The sequence below is a fragment of the Hyperoodon ampullatus genome (assembly GCF_949752795.1).
Source record: "Hyperoodon ampullatus genome assembly, chromosome: 5".
Classification (NCBI taxonomy): domain Eukaryota; kingdom Metazoa; phylum Chordata; class Mammalia; order Artiodactyla; family Ziphiidae; genus Hyperoodon; species Hyperoodon ampullatus.
The window spans coordinates 59,772,172-59,787,375 of record NC_136918.1 but is presented as its reverse complement, the minus strand read 5'-3'; the positions used below and the strand labels follow the sequence as shown (position 1 = coordinate 59,787,375).

General features: G+C 41.9%; 1 protein-coding gene across 1 annotated transcript; it reads left to right on the top strand.

Annotated features, from left to right (window-relative positions):
• Nucleotides 1-1,504: 1,504 nt before the first annotated feature.
• Nucleotides 1,505-14,427, top strand: LRRIQ4 (leucine rich repeats and IQ motif containing 4; the record flags this gene model as incomplete). Its single annotated transcript, XM_079704430.1, has 5 exons — nt 1,505-2,524; nt 6,931-7,104; nt 8,532-8,670; nt 9,930-10,126; nt 14,275-14,427. The coding sequence occupies 5 exons, from the start codon at nt 1,505-1,507 to the stop codon at nt 14,425-14,427; spliced, it is 1,683 nt and encodes a 560-aa protein (XP_079560556.1).
• Nucleotides 14,428-15,204: the final 777 nt, after the last annotated feature.

Below are 15,204 nucleotides of genomic sequence, written 5' to 3'. Positions count from 1 at the left end.
GAAGATCCTCAAGGTAAAAACAGGCCATTTAGGAAGACAGTTCAAAGGTGAAAAACAAAATGTCTGAGTCCTCTCTCCTTCCCACTACCCCACCAGCCAATTCCAGACCACCGCTCCACTGCCAAGAAATTGTGCCAGGCAAGGCAGAGGTCTCTTGAAACCCTGTGTAGCCCACAGATTTTAAGCATCACTTGAAGTATTTCTTCAGATTACACATGATGATGATAGAAAAGACAATTATATTTTCATTTACCCCACGTGCTACCAACAAAGTTGAGAGGTAGCCTGAAATACTGAAGTGTGAGTGTAGGTGCAATTCAGCACCCGCCCTTCCCTATTCCTCCCTTAAAGTATTTTGAGTTAAGAAAATAGGAGACGGGCTTCCCTGGTGGCGCAGTGGTTGAGAGTCCGCCTGCCGATGCAGGGGACACGGGTTCGTGCCCCAGTCCGGGAAGATCCCACAGGCCGCGGAGCAGCTGGGCCCGTGAGCCATGGCCGCTGAGCCTGCGCGTCCGGAGCCTGTGCTCCGCACCCGGAGAGGCCTCAACAGTGAGAGGCCTGCGTACCGCAAAAGGAAAAAAAATAGGGGAAAGAGAGGTTGAGGATTAATTAATTGCTGCCCCAGGGGAAGGGAAGAATACTCTTCCAAAGGAGCCAGAAGGGCAGAATTAGACTTTTGTTCTAGAGAGTGACTAAGAAACAGGGTCAGAACAGAATAAACAGGAAAGAGCTGCCTTATCCAGGCAAACAGCACCTACAGCACTGTTCTCCCCATCTGCCTTAGCAAAACAAAAACAGTATTTACACAGAACGACAGCCTGCAATGTCAAAATGCGTATCAAATAGGATGGTCAAAAAGACACCACATGTACAGCTCATTTCCATTAGTACCTTTCTCATCACCCCCAGTGATTTCCAGGTATGGCGGAGGGATGTAGTTTGGGGGAAAAAAAACCCTCCCTGATTGGGGGGCAGGGGAGAGGGATGCTGAGTGGATTCACTGGGTGCTTATGTGTCAAGAACTCGGAGTAGAGGTCTAACTGGAATCTGAGCTTTCTAGAAGTCAGAACCAAAGAAAATATGTGAGGATGTCATCGTTCCTTGTCATCCCTCGGTATCCTCAGGGATTAGTTCCAGGACCCACTCGGATCCCAATATCCGTGGATGCTCAAGTCCCTTCTCGGTGTTTATGGTAAGAGCAATGATCTTTTGCAACCTTCCACATCCAACCTGAAAATAGAATCAAAAGAGGCATTTCTAAAAATTGAAATTAGACAATCCTTCTTTTAAAATATGAGTCAACCTGTTAGGAGAAAGAGGGGCACTCTCCCAACATGAAACACAAAAACCTACATTTTATGTTGTGTCGTAGTGAGCACTAAATTTAATCAACTAAATTTTATTTCTCTTAAGTATACCAAATCTGGTGGCAAGTAAACTGATATTTTTTTCTTTCTTTTCACAATATTTCAGATTTTGAATATTTGAACTTTCCATCAGAACAATGTCAAATGACAGCACAAAATCAGAACATTCATCTAGAATTCATCAGAAAAATGATCCACAACAAGTCTCTGATAGAACATTTTTCATTGACGCTTCTAATCAGAGCTTGCTTACCATTCCAGCGGAGATTTTAGGCTTACGAGAATTAGAGGAAGTGCATCTGGAAAACAACCAGATTGCAGAAATCCCCAAGGATATTCAGCATTTAAGGAATGTCAGGATCCTCTACCTGAACAAGAACAAGCTGAAGAATCTGTGCCCCGAGCTGGGGAAGCTGAGCAACCTGGAGGGCCTGGACCTGAGCGACAACCCGCTCCTGGCCTCGTCCCTTCGGGTCCTCAGCAGCATCCGCAAGTTGCGTGAGCTCCGCCTCTACCGCACGGACCTGGCGGAGATCCCCATCCTCGTCTGTAAACACCTTCACCACCTCGAGCTGCTCGGACTGGCGGGAAACCAGCTGAAATCTCTGCCCAAGGAAATGGTGAACCAGACCAAACTGAGGGAGATCCACCTGAAGCAAAACCAATTTGAAGTTTTCCCTCTGGAGCTGTGTGGTCTCTTCAACCTGGAGATCATCGACCTGGATGAGAACAAGCTAAGTGTCATCCCAGAAGAGATTGGGAACCTGACGAAGCTGAAGAAGTTCTATGTGGCCTACAACAGGCTTCCTGTTCTCCCGGAGTCGCTGTGCCAGTGCTCCAAGCTGTCGGTGCTGGATTTATCCCACAATCGCCTCCACTCCATCCCGCACACCCTGGCCAAGCTCTCGCAGGTGACGGAGATTGGGCTGAGCGGGAACCCCCTGGAGAAGGTGCCGCCCCTCCTTTGCAGGTGGACCTCGCTGCACCTGCTCTACCTGCACAACACCAGCCTGCGGGTGCTGCGCCGCCCCTTCCGACGCCTGGTTAACCTGCGCTTCCTCGATCTCAGCCAGAACTATCTGGAACGCTGTCCGTTGCAGATCTGTGAGCTGCAGAACCTGGAAATCCTGGCGCTGGATGATAATAAAATATGCCAGGTACCGATCCCCTTCCTGGCTGTCACTATGCTGCCACCAAGGGCCCTTCCGGCCCTAAGTTGGTGTAGTTCTGTTCTAAACATCAGGAAATTCGAACTGAGTTTATGAGTGAAAATCCGGGGTTAACAGGTATATCCAACAGGGTCACCATTTATGTTACTTTTCCCCCCTGAATAGCAATAGTGATCATAAATGGTAGCTGATGTTTACTTACAATATGTATGTGCCAGTCACTGGGCTAAATGTTTTACATGTATTGATATTATCCCATTTAATCCTCACAATAACTTTTCGATGTGGGTGATATTATCCTCAATGATCTATGAGGAAAATGAGGCATGGGGAGCTTAACTAACTTGTCAAGGCCACACACCTGTACATGAGAGAGTCAGGATGCCAACACACAGCACTGGGTTGCAGGGTTCATGTTCTTAACAAGACCACCTCCTAACGGGGTTTCCTGAAACAGCAGAGTTCTCTGACATATACAACCTTAGGCTTTAATGTTCCATTCACGGGAAACTGCAAAATCAGTTTGTGCCTAGAGAAACTCTCCCACACGTGTGCGGGGTGGTGTGTTCAAAAACGTTCATGATAACATTGTTGATAATCATGACATACGGGAGATAATCTAAATGTCAGTTGGTAGAGGAATTCGCAAGTAAATTGCGGTATATTTGTAAAATGGAATACTACACAATAATTTAAGTGAACTGGAGTTATACGTGTCAATGTGGATAGATCTCAAAATTGCGATGTTTATTAAAAAGTAAAACACCTAATGGCAGAATATTATATCACATATAAATCTTTAATCACACAAAACTACATACACACAACACACAACACATTTTATGGATTTTTTATATGTAATAAAAGTATAAAAATATGTACTGGGAAAAAAACTCACAAAATTCCTAATAATGGCTGCCTCTTGGAAGAGGGAGGAAGTCAAGGAAATGAGGATGGGATCATAAGAACTCAGTTTTAATTGCAGTATTTCATTTGGTTCATTAACGAAAGGTTTGGATGGTGGGTACAGATGCTTTTTTTTTTTATTTTATGTTTTTATTGAAGTATAGTTGATTTACAATGTTGTGTTAGTTTCAGGTGTACAGCAAAGTGATTCAGTTGTGTATATATATGTTTCTTTTGCAGATTCTTTTCCATTATAGGTTATTACAAGATATTGAATATATCTTTTTTTTCATATTTGAAAATTTTAAAGGACAGAGTTCTGTTAAAAGCAAATGACAACTGTAGAGAGAGAGAAAGGGAGGTTTGGAAATCAACGACAGTAACCAAATATTAGGTCTGTTTTTCCTAGCCGTGAACACCACTCTCATGTACTTCATACATTATAAAAGTCCTAGCCTTAAAGTTGTTTTTTGTTCTTTTTTAATCCTTTACTCAACTTTCAATTTCCAGAACTTTGGGGTTTTTTCTTTTTTTTTTTTTTTTTTTTGGTTTTCCTCCTTGCTAGAGAGTTTCAAAACTGCTTTTCAGGAAGTAAATATTTTGATGATGACTTTAAGATTTAGGAAGAGAATCTAGGGCTTAATCTCTACTTAGGTAGCAGCCCACCCTGGAGGATTTTAGAGGTTCTATGAGAAGCCCTCTGCCCATCTCCCAATTCTTTTGCAGCTCATGTAAGAAATTCCTTTTATAGTGAACAAAGTCTGTCATTCCACAGTTGGGAGTGAAAGTCTCAAAATATAAAGTGCCCTTGGGAAGTTCACTTAAATCCTATTGAGTCATGAGTGATACCTAACCCTTTCCTGTGAGACATTTTAAGAAATCAGGGTGGAGGAGGGAATCACACACAGATGGCTCCTTAACAAAGATTAGCCTCACCCAATACCAAGTTTTACTGCAAGTTAAACTGCACCGAAATGTGAACACGTTCAATGTTATTATGTTGAACATGAAGATCTCCATGTACCAGGGCTTATTATTCTTCAGTTCTTATGATGGTATTTCTGCGGCTTTTGTCTTCCTTTTTCAATTTCCTATTATGCCTCCAGCAACCTCCCAATGCATTTCTCTCCATAATGACACATTGCCTTTAAGCCAACGCCTAATCTCTCACACCCCAAAATTTACCTCATGGGCTTCTGGCCCTAGAAGCCTGGCCAGTAGCTTTTTCTTGCCTAGATGGAGGCAAAAATAGCTAACTTTCAGTGTGTATCTAGATGGATTTTATTTGTATGGTACATTTCTATTGTTGACTGAAAAAAGACGGACAACCTAAAAGTTGAGAATTATGTTTTATTTGGTGGACAAAACTGAGGACTTGAGCAGGGGACGCAGTCTCTCAGATAGCTCAGAGGGACAGCTCCACAGAGGGAAGGGTGGAGCCAGGATATATAGGACTTTTTGCAACAAAGACTAGGTAGTCAGAACTTCAAAAGATTACTGTTAATTAAAGAAAACCAAATTCTCAAGTTAAGGAATTTAGCGCTTTTCTATGTACGGGAAGATGCAACAGTCTGGGCTCATGGAAATCATTCCTTTGATGTGCGCCTCAGCTCTCTAGGGCCAGTATCCTGTGCCTTCCCATCCTGAGTCTCCTCAGGGTGCACTGTGGAGGGTGACTGCAGTGGCTGAGGGCTTGGGAGTGGGCAGCCCATTTGTCTCCATCCTGAATTCCCTCAGGGCTCACTGTCAGGGGGCTGCAACATCTTTTGTTTACTGATTTGGCTGGTAACATTTTTCATTCACACTATTAAGGGGGAAAATTCAACCTCAGAATGGCTACAGCTCAATTATAGTGTCAGCAATAATTGTTCTCATTTGATGCTCTGCAGGTTTTCTGTACATCCAAATTTACTTACGCTATACTTTGATATGACTATGATGGGATTCATTATTAGATCTTAAATATCCTGGGGAAAAAAATCTTTAAAATTCAGTGGGCTTTTGAAAAAGAAAAGCTAAACCTATGAACGAAGTAAACAGCAATAAGAGTGAAATGACTAGGTTATAATGAAGTGGTTAGATTGAAAACTCTTTCCCCATTATTTTGGACCGCATTGAATGCAGATGCTTCCCACTGAAGGGATCTAAGGGCCTAATGAAGAATTTTGAAATAGCCAAGAAGGAAAGCTTAATCATCAGTGTCTCTGGAGGTTGACTTGTTCTGAGTTTTCTTTTTTTAATGTTAATAAATAAGTAAAACTGTAAACAGTTTATAACTTTTTAAGAAAATGAACCCTCACACTACACAATAAAGAGAAAAATGGCTTATGGCAGATTCCAAGTGTATGAGACTTTTGCCTGTAGGTCAAAAGAAAGCCCACTATAGAGATATCTATTCACTAATTATTTACCTATTCCACCCATCTAGAGAGAGATTGGGCTAAGCCAAACTCTATCAACCATTCTCATGAAAAGTAGAGTGACAGATTAGGGAATGGGTGGGGGGAAAGCCCAAAGGCTGAAGCAGGGACCTGTGAGGAAGGATTTCCCAGGGAACTATATTTCAAAATGAGTTAAGAAGCTATTAAGACACAGAGTTGGGCCATTTTTCCTACAAGAAAATAGGTATTTCTGTAACATAATCAATAGGGTGATAGTATCACATATTTTAAGAATGAGATTTTTCCATGTGGTTCTAGAGGGCCAGAAAGAGGCCAAAAGGTTGATGTATTAGTGACACAGATTTTGGCTTGACAGGAGAAGGAAATTTGATAAGTAGTGGTCTTCATCCAATAAGCTTTTCATCCCAGGAGGTGGTGTTTAAATATGGGCTGGATGGCTAGCTATGGAACATATTCAACCACCATATTACAGGGTTAGAATAGAGAGACCTTTTTAAGGCCTTGCAACTCTGATGTTCTGGGAGTGGGAATCTGTGAAATGCCTGCCTAATACCAGGACAGATAGCCTTGGGATTCACTGGAGGGCAGAAGATATAATTGTAATTCATTGTTTCCTCCCAACTGAGATTTTAACTAAAGTTTCAGAATTGCTGAGCTAAACCCTTTAAGGGTGAGAGGTCATGTCACTAAATTGATCAGTTCCAATAACAGAATTAATTATGAATATTATAGTTGCAATATTACACTAATAAGCTTAGTACTCTTTCTTTCAGTAGTGTCAAGCATTTGATACACTACAGCTTAAAAATTTGCAATAAAGTAGGTTAAAAATTGCTCTAATTTTATCCAGTGCATAAAAGTAAAGAGCAGAGAGGCTGGGGGAAAGGTAGAACTCCAGACTTTAGATCTATGAGTATAAATACTATATATGCAAACATATGGGCTAACTTTTCATCAGTAGGAGATGCTAAATTGCTCCACTTATTTTTTAAACATTCTGCCTCAAAACTAAAAGCCCAATTTATTTTCTTACTGTTAAAAATAATCTTGACCTGACTGAAACTTATCTTTTTGGAATACTTCCAGTTACCTTCAGACTTTGGTTTACTTTCAAAACTGAAGATTCTTGGACTAACTGGAAATCAGTTTTCTTCCTTTCCAGAAGAAATCCTTTCTTTAGAGTCTTTAGAGAAATTATACATTGGCCAAGATCAGGGAGCCAAGCTTACCCATATTCCAGAATGCATTAGGAAACTACAGGTAAGCCTCCCCAAACGAGCAGGCAAAGAATTATATGCCCTGATTCCTTAAATTGGCTGATATTGAGAAGACGTGGTGTTGTTCTCACAGGCTGCATGTGGAATCATCCATACAAGATTCCTAGCTCCCAGCAAGCAGTCACTGTTACACTTTGAGGCTTCCACTGTCTTCCTGAACAGCCCCGGGATCCCTACTCCAAGAACATTTTATTGTAATTGCTCTTGGATTATGTCAAGCCATACTTGTTTCACTGTGTGGTTTGGCATGTTTTATTTGCAGAAACTGAGCCATACCACTTTCCAATTAATTTCCACTTTTAAAAAATATTCCCTGAAAATTATACTATTTTGAAGTTAAGGTATCATACAGATGACATGGCTGGGAGTCTGCATTTTGGATGGGACAGTCTGATTTCCCTCCCTGCATGGTGGAAGGCATATCATGGTGTACTTAACAATTGCACCAGGTTCATGCTGAAGATGGGTCCACAGCACTATGCTAAATCCTAGCAAAGCAACAAGATGACATCATTCAAAGTAGCCATACCAGTGTGTCTTTATATATGCGACCTTTAAAGATTTTTTTTTATGTTCTTGGTGCTACACTTTAATAATGATAAAGTAGGTGTAAGCCACTACATAACTCCCAGTCATGGAACTGAGCAATGGCATGTACAGAACAGGTACTTCTCACCTATTCCTAATTCTCTATTCCTTTGCCCTGTGTTCATAGAGCTCCTTTCATCAACTTGCTCCTTGTACATGTCACGCCACACTCTCCAAAATCTTAGGGTGAAATGCAAACATTAAAATCTTGCCCAGTGAATCTGAAAATAGTTAACCTATTCTCTGTACATTTTGGCTACATCCACTTGGGCAATGTTGGATTGATGTTTGTGGCAATTGCAATTCTGTAGCAACTGCCACAGAGAATTAGCTGTTGAACGGGAGCAAATGATATTTGTAATTAAATGATCCAAACTGTTTTTCCATAAAGTTCTCGTGAAACAAATAAACACTAGATTCCCATGTTCTCTTTTCCCTGCATACATGAGAACTGCAACTGATGGCTTAACTCAAAAATAATTGTAGTTTTTGATGATGATTCTTTAAATGTGTTTTTCCCTTTATCCCAATGCATAATATCCCCATTGAAAGAACATGGAGGGACTTCCTTGGTGGTCCAGTGGGTAAGACTCTGCACTCCCAGTGCAGGGAGCCCAGGTTTGATCCCTGGTCGGGGAACTAGATCCTGCATGTATGCTGAAACTAGGAGTCCACATGCAGCAACTAAGACCCAGAACAGCCTAAGTAAATAAATATTAAAAGAAAAAAAAGAAAGAACATGGGAACTCACAGGTGATTCTGGTTACCATAATTCTTTTATCAATGTAAGGATCATTATGGTATACTCTCATGTTATTTCAGAGTCTTAAAGAGCTGTATATAGAGAACAATTATCTCGAGTACCTGCCTGTATCCTTGGGATCAATGGCCAACTTGGAAATTCTTGATTGCCGCTGCAATCTGATTAAGCAACTTCCAGATGCCATTTGCCAAGCACAAGGTGAGGAATCTTTGTAGATCCACAGCCCAGTGGAGTTTGAGGCCAGCATTTCCTGGGATTGAAGGCTTCCTTGCCCTACTAAAGATCAATCTCAGTGATGAGAGCTTAGACCTACCCCATCATCTCCTTGCAGAGCTTCCTAGTAGTGTGGGGAAGGCCAGGTGCCAGGTTAGTACAGCTAAGAGCCTCACAAAGGCAATTAGATTGTTTATTAAGAATTGAAAAGAAAATAGCAACTGCTAAGAAAGTTATCATTCATCCATATAGTCATTATGCCATGAACAAGAATTTACTGAATACCTACTATCTGCCAGAATTTGGAGTTGGGGGTCCTGTATTAAATTTGCATTAGGTCAATAAGTCACTTGAATAAAAAGGAAAAGGATTGACCCAGAGTAATGAAATTAGCAAGGGGGGACTTTTGGAGCTACATGATTGACATGAAAAATCATACATGATTCATATTTGAACATGCAAACATTTTCCACTAGGCTAAACCACTATTTGTAAATCCATCCATTCACTGAACAAGCTTTTGCTGAGATCCTACTGGAACCAAATAAAAACTTTTTTTGCCATAATGTGCTGAATCTTCAGGTTTACAGATGTGTTTTCAAGCTATGACTTATTCTTTAATGAAAGGAGGATGAAGGAATATGAGTGGAAGCTGTTGCCTACCCATATACCCATAGGACATCATTCAAAGATTAGCGGCAGGGGTGGGTATGAGGTACTCTTTAGCCATGCTCCTGACCATGCATTTTTATCCTCTCTTTGATCCCCAGAGGAATGGAACGTTCTCAACATTTTTTAGTATTTACTATTTTCCTGTCTCTAACACTGATTTACACTGGCTCCAACAACTTTGAGTTGTTATAAAAAAGAGAACTTGGTTTGCCTCATTAAATGTGCCATCTTTTGTTACATGGCATAGGAGGAAACAAACATTTCAAAGTGATTGGACTAAAGAATGCATGCTCGGGCTTCCCTGGTGGCGCAGTGGTTGGGAGTCCGCCTGCAGATGCAGGGGACACGGGTTCGTGCCCTGGTCCGGGAAGATCCCACATGCCGTGGAGCGGCTGGGCCCATGAGCCATGGCCGCTGAGCCTGCGCGTCCGGAGCCTGTGCTCCTCAACGGGAGAGACCACAGCAGTGAGAGGCCCGCGTACCGCAAAAAAAAAAAAAAAAAAAAAAAGAATGCATGCTTTAATTTTGCTTGTTTTTAAGACAAATTCATTATTTTAAAAAAATCATTTCAGCTTTGAAAGAATTACGGCTCGAGGACAACTTGATCACCCATCTTCCAGAGAATTTGGATAGTCTAGTGAATCTAAAAGTTCTGACACTGATGGGCAATCCCATGGAAGAACCCCCAATGATAGTGTGTACTGAAGGCTCTGAGGCTGTATGGGCGTACCTTAAAGAAAGAAGAAATATGAAGACAATGGCAACAAAGGTAAAATCAGCAAAAATTTTGTATAACATATTCACAGTTGCTTGGAGCGGGATTAGTGTTAAACTATAGATTTATGAGGCTGCTCTTTACACATCTCTACCTTGAGAATAGAGATACTTATTTACTTTTATATCCCCATGGCTAAGCGAGAGAGTTTTTAACATCATCCTAGCATTTTTTGTCTTTTCTGTTCCTTTTCTCTGTGTCAGATGAGAAGCCGACAAATAGGCAAAAGAAACCAAAACTTCAAATTCCCAAACTATCTAAAACTGTTGGACTATTCGCTGGAGTGAAAAGCTTATGTTAACAAAGTCAGTAAGATGAGGCTGAAAAATTAGAAATGAAAGCATTTATGGATCAGACATCTAGAGACCAGAGTTCTGCTCTGCCCCTAACTTAGCATCAAAGGGCTAAGAGCCTTGTCACTCTTCTCCTTGCCCACCAAGCCCATGGAAACATAAGGATATCCCAGACAGCCCAGGAACGTGTCCACTTCAGTCAGTATTCAGTATTCTTCATTCAACTGGTCCAAACCCCCATCATCTCAAACCCAGATGACTGCATTAGCCCTCCAACTAGTGTCCCTGCTTCCTCACCTGCTTCCCCTATGATACATCTTCCACTCAGCAGTCAGACCTATGCTGTTAAAACCTAGGTCAGATCTTGCCATGCCTCTGCTGAAGTGGACAACTCTTCATTTTACCTGAAATAAGAGTTAGTCTTTGGTCTGTAAGACCCTTTATCAATGGCCCTCAATCATATCAGACCTAACATCCTCCCTTTCCTGGTAAATATTGTGTGATACCTCCTTTACGCTTCTGAAATTAAACTCATAGATAATATAAGCTACCACAGACATAATTTATTTATTTATTTTTTGTGTGTGTGTGGTACGCGGGCCTCTCACTGTTGTGACCTATCCCATTGAGGAGCACAGGCTCCGGACGCGTAGGCTCAGCGGCCATGGCTCACGGGTCCAGCTGCTCCGCGGCATGTGGGATCTTCCCGGACCGGGGCACGAACCCGTGTCCGCTGCATCGGCAGGCGGACTCTCAACCACTGCGCCACCAGGGAAGCCCAGTCCTACTATTTTTAATTATCTCATTTTTTGGTGTCCCAGAGCTTTTTGGAGTCCAGGGCAACCCCCCTGGTCAGATTCAGGTAGATGAGAGGCTGCCAGAGGGGCAGTTGTGAAGGGGCAGCTACAACTAGAGGATCAGCAGTTGTGTTCCTTGGCAGATACATTTCAGGGAGGGGTATGGATGGAAGTTGAAGCTCTGGAAATGAGTTGCTTCCAACCTATCTAAGCCTGCACACTCTTGGAGAGTCTTTGTGGACCAGGGTGCATATCACAAAATAGAGGTCTGTTAAATCTTAACACACAAAAAGCCTCGTAAATTTCCAGAATCCCCCTCCTAGGCAATACTGTTCCCCTGGAAAATCACCACCTTAACTGATCTGCTGCTTCCACTCTGCATCTCATCCTTCCCATTTTCACTTTACTTCAGTCACAAATGGGGTCCTTGGTGTTTTTTCAAGGCCCATGTGTGCTCCTGCTTCAGAGCCTTAACACTGGCTCCTGCCTCTGCCCAGAAGTGCTTTCCCCAGATGTGGACAAGACCAGCCCTCACTTAGTTCAGCCTCTGCTCAAATATCCACATATCTGCCCTTCATCCACCTTTTATAAAACAGCATACCTCCACCCACCTCATTCATTCATTCGTTCAACAAATATTTACTGAGCTGCTACTATGTACCAGGCACTGGAAATGCATTCACTGAACAAAATGGACAAATATTTCTGTCCTCATATTGCTTAAAGCCTAGTGTGACAGAAATAAGAACATGAAATATAAAACATAAAATTGTATACTAAGTTAGAAAGTGATTAATTGGTATTGGAAAAAAGCTCAAGCTAAGGGGAACTGAGGTTGCCAGAAGTAGTGTGTGTGTGAGTGTGTGTTATAGGGGTTTCAAAAAAAATTTTTTTTTGGTCCAAACATTTATTTAGGCAGGAGAAACTGGCAGATTTCAGACTACTGTTCCATCCTACTGCACTACTAAAGTAGCCACTTACTATATTTAATCTCTGTTCTTTCATCTGATCTTACTTCAGTTAGCTTTTTTTTTTAATTTTTATTTTATATTGGAGCATAGTTGATTAACGATGTTGTGTTAGTTTCAGGTCTACAACAAAGTGATTCAGTTATACATATACATGTATCTGTTCTTTTTCAAATTCTTTTCCCATTTAGGTTATTACAGAATATTGAGCAGAGTTCCCTGTGCTATACAGTAGGTCCTTGTTGGTTATCCATTTTAAATATAGTAGTGTGTACATGTCAATCCCAAGCTCCCAATCTATCCCTCCCCTGCCACCCTTCCCCCCGTTAACCATAAATTTTTTTTTAAGGATTATTTTTATAAATTTATTTATTTTTGGCTGTTGGGTCCCCGTTTCTGTGCGAGGGCTTTCTCTAGTTGCGGCGAACGGGGGCCACTCTTCATCGCGGTGCGTGGGCCTCTCACTATCGCGGCCTCTCTTGTTGTGGAGCACAGGCTCCAGATGCACAGGCTCAGTAGTTGTGGCTCACGGGCCCATTTGCTCCGCAGCACGTGGGATCTTCCCAGACCAGGGCTCGAACCCGTGTCCCCTGCATTGGCAGGCAGATTCTCAACCACTGCACCACCAGGGAAGCCCCATAAATTTGTTTTCTAAGTCTGTGAGTCTCTTTCTGTTTTGTAAATAAGTTCATTTGTATCTTTTTTTTTTTTTTTTTTAGATTTATAGGGGTTTCAATTTAATAAGATGGTCAGGGTAGGCCTCATTGGGAAAATGACTGTCTTAGCTCAGGCAACCATTACAATATATCATAGCTTGGGTGGCTTGAACAACAGAAACTTATTTTCTCACAGTTCTGGAGGCTAGAAGTCCGGGATGGTCCATGGTGCCAGCATGGTCAGTTTCTGGTGAGAGCTCCCTTCCTGCCTTGCAGATGGCTGCCTTCTCACCGTGTCCTCACATGACAGAGAAAGAGCAAGCTTTCTGATGTCTCTTCCTATAAGAGCAATGATTCCATCATGAGAGCCTCACCCTCATGACCTTATCTAACCTCATTACCTTCTAAGGCCCAATCTCCAAATACCACCACATTGGGCTTTTCAACATACGAATTGCGGGAGCAGGGGACACAATTCAGTCCATAGCAATGACAATTGAGCAAATTCTTGAAGAAGTGGAGGGGTGAACCATCCGAATATTAGGAAGAGTGTTCCAGGCAGAGGAAGCAGTAAAGGCAAAGGCCCTGAGCTGGAGCAGTACCTGTGTGTGTCTGAGCAGTGAGGAGGCCTGCATTGCTGGAGCAAGTGAGCAAGGGGGAGAGAGTTAAGAGATCAGGAGGGAGGGGCAGATCGGATAGGGCTTTGTAAGCCATTGCAAGGCTCTGAGTTTTGGGGGGGGGGGTTGTTTGTTTGTTTGTTTTTGTTTAAGATGTGGATTTATTTAGAGAGATACACATTCCATAGACAGAATGCCATCCATCTCAAAAGGTGAAAATGACCTTGGGAGAAACACACTCCACAGACATAGAGTGTGGGCCATCTCAGAAGGTGAGAGGCCAGGACTTGAGTTTTTATTCTGAGAGAAACGGGGAGCCACTGGCAGGTTCGAAGAGTCTACTAGAGAAGACGTTTCCTGAGTAGGTGCGAAGGAATAGGATCTCAAGAACAAGTAAGGGCTGCCTGTAGGTAGGAGTTCGGGTAGTCCAGGAACAAGAGGAAGGCAGGGTACAGGCATACCCATTCCCCTTGCTGTGCACTGTCACCTCTGCCATCTGGCAAATTATACAGTCATGTGTTTATTGTTTATTGTCTATTCCCCTCACTGGGATGTGAGTTCCACAGAGTCAGTGACATTGGTATTTAACTGCTGTTTCCCAAATGTCTAGAACTGTGCCTGGCACGTAAAGCCACCAAATACTTGAAAAATGCTTTGCCTGGATGACTGACCAATTGAGAAAGAGAGAAAATAAGGTTCAGAGTTCTAGTGACATTCCATTCTCCACATCTTGAAAACTACATACCAGAACAAAGAGCTGTAACCATCCCCAGTCCATTGTGATACGAGCTGATGCTGTTCTTGTTTTCAGGTTCAGGCATGGTGGCGTGGAATAATGGTACGCAAAGGATTTGGGCAATTTGAAGGCCTGCTAAAATTGCAGAAGAAGGGAAGGAATTCTCCAAAAGATAAGAAAGGAAAGAAGGATGTAAAAGGAAAATCTGTAAAGAAAAATAAGAAATAATTCTATAAATGTATGAATTGAGGTAATAAACCCTGATGGATTAAGAAGGCAAAATCTCTAGGAATTAGATGCCTACCACACAAAAATTATTCACAGAGTTATGGTTATATATAAAAATATAGGTTCTTTTACTGAAATGTTGATGGATAAAAATGCTATGATGCCTGGGAGTTGCTTCAGAATAATATCAGGGAGAGGTAAATGTGGAGGATCCAAATGAAACAAGATTGGCCAAAAATTGGTAATTGTAGAAGCATGTGATAGGTACATGGAGGTTCACTGTACTGTCATGTCTACTTTTAAAACTTTTAATTATGAAATAATTCACAGGAGGTTCCAAAGAAATGTACAGGGAGGTCCATGCACCCTTCACCCTCCCTCAGTGTTGACATCCTACATAACTATAGTACAGTAACAAAATCAGAAAATGGACCTCACTACCAGCCACAGAGCTTATTCAGATTCCATCACTTATACATGCACTTTTGTGTGTGTGCATGCGTGTGTCTGTGTGTGTGTGTGAGTGTGTAGTCCAATGCAATTTTCTACATGTAGCTTTTGTGAAGACACCACCACAATCAAGACACAGAATTGTTCTATCGCCACCAATCTCCCTTGTGCTATTGCTTTTATTCACACCTACCACCTACCCCTCTTCCAACCCCTAACCTGTAATTTTGTTATTTCAAGAAGATCATGTAAATGGAATCACATAGTATGTAACATTTGGGGACTGGCCTTTTTATTCTGTATAATTCACTTCCAGTCCATACATGT